Raw genomic sequence first — 10,405 nt, 5'->3', positions numbered from 1 at the left:
CTAAAGCTTTGTGTTCACTTAAGACAGGTGGTAGTGTGTTCCACAGGTAATTGCATAAAACAATAGCTTCGTATTAGCTAGTATTAAGTTCTTTATGGAGGGATCTCTACATGTAAAAATTATTTCAAATATTTTGGTGGATTATTTTTAAATCACTTCTAAAAACCAAACGTTGACAGGCAGTTAGGGTTTAAACATTACATAAATAAACAATACAGCATTAGCATGCATGCCCAGCATCAATGCAATGCTTTTTAGCTATCACTTGCTGATGGCATTCTTAGAAGCTAGTTATAAAAATAAGACATTTGTTTTGTTTTTCTTCTGACAAATTCCAGCCTGCAGGTGGATGAACTGAAAGGAATCTGGGTTGAGCTGCACGCCTGCCTTGTTCTACAGACGTTCATCACAGCCTATATTTGTGATTATGAAGAGGTCTGAAAGTAAATTTAACAAATGGCATACAGGTTATTCCAGATCAAGTGGACCAATGTGTGACAATCAACCATATTTTTGTTGGGAAAACATTAAAATATACTTTCAAATTATAATAAGGTCATTACCTACTTTGGAACAATTGTCTTAAAACATATGTGTTTTACGTTTCAAACCCAAATGGAGAAAACACACTTTGCTCCACATGAGCCAGAATGACCCGTATCTGACAAAGCATGTGTACAATAGAAATCCTATCTATATTATAATATAACAAAACATGCATTGTATTTAATAATGCTTGACCTTTCAGTGTTTGACCATAACCTCGTTTCTGTTTCACGTCATTTGTCTCCACGTCAATTCAAACAGCAGCGCACGCTTCTACACGTTCTCCTCGCAATGGTCTTGGAAGAGTGTGGACACGGTCCCGTCCTTCCACTGGATCGTGATGTTGCCTGTTTTAAGGGAGTCGGACGCAGCAGTCTTTGACGGTAGTTTGTGACTGAAAGGGTCATGTGTTTGTTTCTCCTGCTCCAGCATGCGTTCCATCTCCAGGGGGTTGTTTGCTTTCGATGCTGCCTTGTATTGTGCCATAACCTTCCTGTTTCTAAACAACAGAATCAATTTGTAAGCAACTTATTAGAATCCAAATGACTAAAGGGTAGATGAGGTGTGTCTGGAGGGCAATTCCACTCCAGGTTTAACAGGTAAAATTATATAATGAACTGTTTCAGGGTCTGGATGGAGGTTTAATTGGTTCAATTAAACAATTTAGAACAGGGTTGGAACAAAGACCAGGAGTGGAGTGGCCACCCCTCGGGTAGATTCAATAAATAACATTTGATTTTTATTTTATTTTTTAATAGCAGTGCTAATTGCCTGTTCTATGACGATACTCGTATCAATCTTCCAGATATAAGACAATATGTCCTGAAAATGCCACTGTTATCATTCATTAAGACTTTAATTGAAAACAGGCTTCACCCCTGTACATTGTGATTGCAGGCTGCATTAGGGGAAATTCTGCACAGGTTGTATTAATCGATTGAATCCTGCTCATTGTATGTTACAGTAAGACCAGCGGGGATACAGGCTATTCAAAGGCAGGGTTACTATACGGACCGGTCAGTTGGGGACCGTTCAGGCTTTTCAACTCACTTCGCAGTGCATTCTGGTACGTTGTACCTGTCTCAGGTACCTTTCACAGAGAGACCACTCTTATCAGAATGTATTGGGGTGAGAGTTTAAAGACCTGAACTGACTCACACTGTCTCAGTGTGCACGGAGTCACATGCTAACCCGACTCATATGGATTTATTACGCTTTGGGTTTGCAGTGCAAAGTCTAACAAGAACGGCGCCTCAGCACCAGTTGATTTTATAAGGAACGGTTCTTGTTGACAGATTTTGTCAGGCAGAATACTGAGCAGCACTTTAAAACAATTCACAGTTTAATGATTTATTTCAGTGTAATATGCACCAATATACTATGTGTTAGCTAGAGGCACTGCAGATCTGAAGGGGTACTTACTTCATTGCCATTGAGCTGAGTCCCAAGATAAACAAGCCGAACAGAAGTGCCACAAATGACAAAGCCAAGATGGCATACTTCCATGGAGACGCTGGACACAAAATGAAAGAGAAAGCAGCTATTAAATCGGAATCTGAAGAAAAAATCTGAATCCTGCCCGATACAGTTGTTAGACATACCGCTTTAATCTAAATCGTGATTTTTTTTTGTACAGCAGCAGAAAACCTCACGAATATATTGTGTGCTTGCACAATATTAAAACCCTCATAAAAACTTCTGAACTGCTCTATAAAAACTTCTGAACGGCATGTAAAACTTCAGAGCAATACTACGAAGATCATAAAGAGACACTCAGCTTTATGGCGTGATGGTGTGACTACAAAATAAAGATACAAATCACGTCAGGGTGGCATTCTTAGAAATGTAAAATGTGTCATGTGGACGGGCTCACGTGATTTGCTCAAGGCCTGTTTTAATTGAACTAACTTGTCAGAGGAGTTCATATAAAGCTGTTGAGTTTGTGTGCAGTTTATCTTGGCAGAAGTACGTATTTGTCAAGCCCAGCACGCAGTTCACTTTTAAACAGGCTACAATATGTGATTGTGATCGTTATCACTCTGGGGGACAGCTAACGAATGCAAAAAAAACAAAAAAAACCAAAAAACAAACAAGCAAGCAAAAACAAAACAAACAAACAAACAAACAAAAAAAAAAAAAAAAAAAAAACAAACAAAAAAAAAAGGTAGTTTGTTTTCCCGGCAAATAGCAGATCTAAATACAGACACTGTTTAAACTCTTCCCTGGGGTATTGATTTTAATGAACGTTGGTGCACAAATAGCCATATTCTGCTATTATTTACAAAAAGAATACAATCAAAATGATATTTTATTTAAGTTTACAATATGTGTTTTATACAGTTACAAACAAATTAGCAGTACACCTATTATTGTTGGGTGCGAAAGACAACTTATCAAAAAGATTGTTAAAGCTGTCAACCCATCACCAATAAATAATTATTGAATTAGTACTGCCTGTGCAGTAATTCATCTTTCAATGTTTTGGCTATAGAGGGTCATTAAAGGAGGCTCTAGTCTAAACTGTTAATGTTTCTATTGCGGTTCTTCCTGCACACAGTACTTACGGTCCTCAGTACGGTAGAACCACAGTAACTTTTCCCTTTGCGCGTCAGTCATTCCCTCTGTCTGCGTTTCACCAGCATGTGAAGCTGGGTCTGGCTGAGCCGTTTTAGAACCATCTGCTTTTCTTGTTGCTCTGTGTGGTTCTGCAATAAATGTTTACATTACAACCAAAGTCAATGCCAAACTGACTATTTTATTGGAGTTTACTGTCATCTGAAGGACGCACAATGGCCTTAGTTTATCTTTTGAAATGGTCTGATGGACTTTAAGCCTAATGACAAAAGGAAATGTACTGTAAAGTAATTTGCACAGTGCAAATACATAGACTGTTCTTTAACATGTATTTCATTCAGATCAGACCAACCCTTTGGTACCCAATTAACCTTAGGTGTGGCAACTTAGACATTGTATCGAAGTACTGATTTGTTAAACATGCCACACACCAAAAATCAGAAATGTAATGGGCAATCCTATCAATGAAACTACAGACCTTTCAATCAATAAAGAACCCTAGGAAACCTTTTAAGCTATGCTTGCTTCAGTTATATGTCTTTCCTTTACACCCTGGCTATACTGGGGAACTTCCTCAGAGGATACCATCACCTTGCTGACACTTACCCAGTCTCTCCTTGCAGATGTCAACGCCCCCAGTGGAACCCCTCCACTTTGAATTACTGCTCCTCTTGCTGGAGAGGATGGCAACCTTGCTCTCGTTGGCTGTCAGATAGTATGAATTTGCCTTGGAGATAAGTCTCATGTTGTGGCAGTCCCACTGGAGGTGAGCTTCATTTTCACAGGCAGCGGTCTGCACAGAATCTGCCTTGGGGGCTGAGAGACACTTCCCTGTAGCCATGCTGACTAAGAGGAGGCTGTCTCTCCAAAACCATTGCTGAAAGCTGGAGTTCAAATCGCATTCCACTAATACTAGGCTGTCGTACTCAGAGACAGCTTGCAAGCACAGCCTATGGTGAGCATTCTTGATAACAAAGCCTTTTGCACCTACAATTAAAAGAATAATCTTTATCTTACACAGGGCTCATTTAAAAATGCCATTGGCAATTTGTTACAATGTTTTATCATGTAAATTTTGGAGCAAACATTGCACAGTATCCTCATACTGTAATGAGCTAACATAACTGTACTGTTTTCTGCCATTGGTATGTCAGCATTGAGTTGTTAACACTATGGTATCAGTCTGACAATAGCATTCTTTTCCAGAAACAAGTAAGAACAGTGTATGCAAAAATGAAATTTCAAAAAATGACACAAATACACTACAGGTACAAATGATCCGCATTATCAGTGGTTTGTATTACCATCGAGCAGTGCATAAAGGATGATCCAAATTCGGTACATTCTCCCCATGGAAAACAATTTCAATTTAAAAGGAATTCTGGAGAAACTAAAACAGTTAAAAAAATACATTATATTATGAGTTACTTGTATTCAATAACAACAAAAATATATATACCTATTTTTTACCATTACAAAATACATCCTAATTAAATATTATTTTTACACAATCAAGACGTGTTCTAGACATTTGGCATAGGAACCCCACTGTCTCAGTACAGCACTTGGTAAAGAGACAGTAAAGAATGTTTAAGAGCTGACATTTCAAGTGTCAGATTTCAAACAGCTCCGAGCAGGGTGGTACTAATTCAGAGCGTAACCCTGTTAACTCCTGTTACAATTAAACACACCACAAACTTCAAACACAGCTTTTCCTGTTTCGAAAACAAATGCGGGAACTCATGAAGTGGTGGCTGCAGTTATGCATTTATTATTTATGAGATTAAATTCTCACCTTCGCTCCGTCGATGTTTTTGAAATTATTGTCAGAATTGTGCTCCCACAACCAAATAGGAGAGTAAACTTCCTGCTGTGGTGAGAAGCTGTTCTGTGTGTGAGTCTAACACGCTGTCCACACTGGAAGGGGCTAAAAGCACATTTTATAGTTATCAAGCCATCCAAAGTTCACATGGGAGGAGATACCAGTTTTATTCAGTCTTGATGCACTTGCTTCTGCTTGAAGCTCACAGAGGGAAGCACTTTTCCTTTTCATGTGCTGTATAAAAAAAGTCATTGAGTAGCATTGTAGAATTCACAGTCAATCAGGGAGAGACTTGACTAATCTAATATTAGGTATGCAAGTACTATTGTTTGATGTTATTATTCTTACATAGATCTCAGTGAGATCTCCAATTAATCTAAGGGGAGGATAGCTAGCTAGATATATTGTAATTATTAAGGTATTTAACAATTAGTTTTCAGTATATCAACATTGGAGTAGTTAGTCAAAGCAACTTCTATATAATTAAATATAAGAGATTCTTTCAAAATCACTTAGCTGAAATCTGTAAGTTGCATGCAATTACAACAAGGACTGTTCCCTAGTTCCCCTGAACAAAAACCATCAAGAAACAAACATTGAGCTGTGGTTCTTAAAAACGCTATGCTCCATTCCTGGAATGTCTGATTCCTTATCTAAAATATTCTCCACCAGTGTGTGACAAAGTCACTTCTCAGATATCACATAGAAGACTTCTCTAAAAATGACTTAGACATGGATCCCTTCAGTTGCAACAATTACAAAAGGATACCTTCATTATTTCTAGAACAGCTTTTAAAGTAATATTCATAACGGTAGGTATGTGTTATCTAAATACAAACACACATCGATTTCAACTTTAAATCAACTCTTTTTAGGTAACCTGAATAAGCATTAATGTTGTGTAGTACTTGCGTGACGTTTCTGTTGTATAGTTGGATCCTCTCAGGTAAAGCAGTAAGGACTTCTTAGGCAAGAAGACTGGGTTCCTCCATGGAGCAATTTGAAGGCTGTGGTGCAACAATAACACCTTGGAAGCCATTCTGAAGACACATTTTAGCGGCTAAAGCTCTTGTTTTTATATGACTTTGGAACAAAGCAGGCTAGAGGAAGTTTCTGATTGGCTGGTTCATATCAGGGTTGACCCAGCCGAGGGGTTAAGCACTGTCTCCATTGTGTCTGCAGGAATTTCAGAATGATTTTCTTAAAATCAGTGCTTCTAACTTTTTAAGGAAATAAAACTTGCCACATCACTCCCAGATTATAAGGTCTTATTTATATCTTCCTCTAAAATGTACCTTTCTTTTGGTATAGAACATGTCATGGTTCAATTGAGGTGGATCTACAGGTAGTGTAGCTTGTTTTGGTCTAGTACAAACCCCATTTCATGAAAAGTTTATCACCCTCCCCAAAAAGTAAATTTTAATTTTATTTTTATTTTTATTTTTATTATTATTATTATTATTATTATTATTATTATTATTATTTATTATTATTATTATTATTATCTCTTTAACAGATTTCAATTTGAATTAATAATACTTTTCTGGAGAGGGGTTACATTAAGAAATTGGAAGAAACAAATTATAATTTTAGTGCAGTAGTCACTTTTTTCAACACAAGATATAATTATTTACAGAATGTGTTATATGTAATATTTTAAGAGTTTTACCTTTTTTTTATAATTACATGAATTAATTTGTTAATTAAATATTATTTTGCTACAATCTGAGCTAGAATCGTTTTTTTTTTTTTTTTGTTTTGTTTTTTTTTTTTTTAATTTGGCATATGAAACATGCTGTGGACATTAGCATGGCCATGGTTATCCTGTAATGATTCCATATAGGGGCAGTTCTACTGAAAAAAGGTTGTTCTGTTATTCTAAAAAAAAAAAAAAATATATCTTATTTTTACAACACTAAAGCCAGTTCTGATTACAGTGAATAAGGTGAGACTTCGGTCAATTGCCTTGCACACCTTGTGGGTGTTGAAATATTTGCACAGTGAACGGGAAAGTGGAGGGGCTTTATAATGAATGTTGTATATGCCATTATAGTGTCCTGGGGGAATGCCAGAACCTGTAAAGGTTAACGAACTAAATGTTAATCGTCCTCAAAAATATGGGCAGAGAGCAGTGATCGCTAGGCTGTGACACCTCTCTTCATCAGCTTCAATAATGGCACTGCGGATCGCGCTTTATAAAGACAGTCCTTTGCGGTACCTGTTTTCTTTTTAGTTCTTTTTAAAAACACAGTGGCGGTACTTTTTATTTTGATGTCACAAAACTACAAAAATAAGCAATTCTTAACGGTTCTTATTTGTTGCAATCTTCGCTTGTTTTGTTAGTCTTAAAGTTTAACCAGTCTGGCTCAGGGTCTAGATTAACCAGCCCCACTGGAAATACAGGTGTGCAAGAGTAACTGGGCAACGCAGAGCAGGGGACTCCTTTCTTCTGGGGACTCTGTTTTGCAGAGAACAGGAAATCAGGGTAGCGCAGTGACAAAGATGGCTGCGCTCTACTGCAGAAGCAGGGTAAAGTTGTGATCGCGCAAAAGTGCATTTTGGAGCAACAAATTATAAAATCCAACAAGTGGTGCTTGTTCCTGCAAGTCGCTGCTAGTTAAATGATTTGAAATACGAGTTAAAACCAAATAAATAAGCTTTCGGAATGTGGGTTAATATTAGAATGACCTGTGTGTGTTATTGCTCGAGCAGAATGGAGTGGCTGATTTCAGTACTAAATGTTTAAATGGACAATTGGTTAACAAAAACGTTTGCTTCGGTACAGTTTTATATCGGACGTGTCGTTATTTCTGGAGGGATGACTGTCAGTGTATGTGACAATGTGGAATCAGTTAAAACACATAGGGTCACACTGTGTTATTAGCAGTGTTTGTCACCAAGACAAACTCTTTAGAAACTGTGCGCGTCTGTTGCGCTGTGTTTCCAGTCGTCTACGGGAGTTACGGACGTTTTCAAATGACTCCAAACGCACGCATGACAGTGTGGACTCCTTCGCTAGCAACAGGGATGTTAATGGAAGCGGTTTGAGGGAAAGACCTCCTTGGAGAATACTATGCTCTGGGACAGACGAATTTGCCGTAGAGTCTTTGAAAGTGCTTACCTTGTCCAGGTAAAGAAGCCCGTGTAATTACACTGCAGAATGCGCTACAAGTTGTGTGCGAAATATACAAAAAGGGCACGATCATATCATTTTTATAATGGGCAGTTCCTGAAAAGTGTAATGCTTATTTTTATTCCTTACATATGCCCGAGCTGGCCGACAGTGTTCCCTGTTTCAACAGAGACAGCAGCCCCAAAACAGTCGTGGATACTCTTGAAGTTGTTACGTTGCCAGTCGTCAACTCTAAAGAAGTGCCTGTGAGAAGGTTCGCAAGCCTGAATCAGCTTCCCACCCGTGACTGGCCATACGTTGGCCCATGTGAACAGTTCGATGTGGGCTTGGTGGTGTCATTTGGGTGTCTTCTACAAGAGGATCTCATCCTCAAATTTCCATAGTAAGAATTAAACTTGCAACTCTGAACTATAAGCTAGAGGTAGTAAATGATGCAGTAATATAATATGTAGAGTACACAGAGATGTGTGGCTGCTTTACATATCCCAACGATTTAGGCATAGGAAAGTGAGGCTCTATGATGACCCTGAGAAGTTTGTGAAAGTTCTGTCTGTTAGTAAGAAGTATTGAATCATAAGTATTTAACTGCTGGTTCCACAAAATGACCTTTTGTAAGTTGCATTTCTTGGGTGAAGTAAATGTTTAAATTTCTTTCAGTGGCATATTGAACGTCCACCCCAGTCTTCTCCCCAGGTGGCGCGGTCCTGCTCCGGTGTTCCACACTGTTCTAAATGGAGACACTGAGACTGGGGTCACCATCATGCAGATTAGACCCAAAAGGTGCCCAGTTTTGCTAATGCTTTATTATTAGCTTGTTCAGCATTACTGTTAGTAAATATTTGGAAGATACTAAGATAGTTAAATCATTTCAATATCTGCAATTATAAATAAAGATGGGCACATATACAATATTTTTCATGAATGTCATACTTTGTTTTACCCCTGTTGATTATTGTTTGTATTCACTTTAGGTTTGATGTGGGTCCAATTTTAATTCAGGACAAGTGTCTGGTTCAGCCTCATTGCACAGCCCAGGAGCTTGGGGCAACTCTTGCCAAAATGGGTGCAAAGATGGTAAGTTGGGGGAACAGCTTTCTGGGATATGCTTTATTTTGATCTTCAAATATGGCTTTGTTATTGTCATAAACTGCCTTTACATTTCAGAATCAACTTCTGCAAATTTGAATCATTCAGCTCTAAAACACACCAATATAAAGAGATGTGTGCCCCATATGAAAACCCATGGAATCATCTTCTCATTGTTTAGTTTATATTACCATCTGGTGGCACCAAATTCTAACTAAACAACTTTAAAATCAGCAGACAACATATAATGTCACAGAAAAATTGTTAAGCAGTTATGTGCACTGTTTTTAATCATTCATCTGTTGCTTTTACAGCTAATTTCGACTGGAAAATTTACCAGAAAGAATACAGAATAAAAAAGAACAGTCAAAGCAAGGGGCGACTTTTGGTAAGTTCCCCACTAGTTTGGTTGAGGATTGTTTGCACGTTGATATTGCAATGTTGTCGACCGTTCCTTTTGTCCAGGCCTGCCTGTGCAATGTGTGTATCTACTGGTTTACAATTAGGATTGTGTCGTCCTCTCCCCTCTCGCCCTGTTTGCAGCTCCTAAGATCAGTGTGGGTATGAGCTGGGTAAACTGGGAGGACCAAACCTGTGATCAGATTGGGCGTCTGTTCCAGGCAATCGGAACCAAGGTATGAACAGGAAATACAGATGAGCATGTGATGAACTGAAGATGCTATTGAAGTTAACACGTTCTGTATCCAGATGTTTTATATGATGTCTTGCACTGATGTTTGTGTTTCTACAGTAGATCTCATTGAGAACGCTATGGATGGGAGTCACAATAAAACTGCTGGATTTTGTAGGAAAGAATGAAATTCCAGTTGTTTCAGGTACAGTTCAACTATTGATTTTTTTTGTGCACCAGAGTTGTTCCTTAAATAACCTAATACCACATTTTCTTCTTTGTCAGAATCAGAACGGCAAAGAAAACCAACACCTGGGTCCTTATTGTATCACAAGGAGTCAAACACACTACTGGTTTGCTGTAAGGTATAAAATCATAATTGATATTACTATTAGCACCATTTACTTAATACGAATACATGTGGTTATATAGCAGATACTGCATGGTTCAGCGTTCGGTGTGTAAAATAAAGTGAGATCTTGGGTATATTCATTTGCTGTAAATGGCTCTAGGAAAATCAAAATATATACAGCAGTGCCTGTTAATCTATTTCTGTCTTAAAATGTGAAAACTATTTTAATGATTTAAATGGCAGCAGTATTTAGATCTGCCG

The 10,405-nt window shown here is 38.0% G+C and overlaps 1 protein-coding gene and 1 pseudogene across 1 annotated transcript; one reads left to right on the top strand and one right to left on the bottom strand.

Moving 5' to 3' along the window:
* Window positions 1-819: 819 nt before the first annotated feature.
* On the bottom strand, window positions 820-5,019 carry LOC121294422. The gene is made up of 6 exons (XM_041218096.1): window positions 4,916-5,019; window positions 4,425-4,510; window positions 3,727-4,107; window positions 3,111-3,251; window positions 1,969-2,059; window positions 820-1,045 (listed from the first exon to the last, which is right to left on the bottom strand). Exons 2-6 carry the CDS (start codon window positions 4,471-4,473, stop codon window positions 820-822), a joined length of 888 nt encoding a protein of 295 aa, XP_041074030.1. The 5' UTR covers window positions 4,474-4,510; window positions 4,916-5,019.
* A 2,333-nt stretch (window positions 5,020-7,352) lies between these two features.
* On the top strand, window positions 7,353-10,163 carry LOC121294545 (annotated as a pseudogene).
* Window positions 10,164-10,405: the final 242 nt, after the last annotated feature.

The sequence above is a fragment of the Polyodon spathula genome, chromosome 19 (assembly GCF_017654505.1).
Source record: "Polyodon spathula isolate WHYD16114869_AA chromosome 19, ASM1765450v1, whole genome shotgun sequence".
NCBI lineage: Eukaryota > Metazoa > Chordata > Actinopteri > Acipenseriformes > Polyodontidae > Polyodon > Polyodon spathula.
The sequence above is the reverse complement of the archived record's forward strand: the minus strand, read 5'-3'. Positions and strand labels throughout refer to the sequence as shown.

Excerpts from the sequence above, each read along its gene's own strand:
- LOC121294422 (XM_041218096.1), bottom strand. The coding sequence starts at position 4,473 with ATGGGGAGAATGTACCGAATTTGGATCATCCTTTATGCACTGCTCGAT. Across the intron at positions 3,252-3,726 it reads CATCTGCAAGGAGAGACTGG|AACCACACAGAGCAACAAGA; the intron begins GTAAGTGTCAGC and ends CATTTATTGCAG. Across the intron at positions 1,046-1,968 it reads CTCAGCTCAATGGCAATGAA|AAACAGGAAGGTTATGGCAC; the intron begins GTAAGTACCCCT and ends TCTGTTGTTTAG.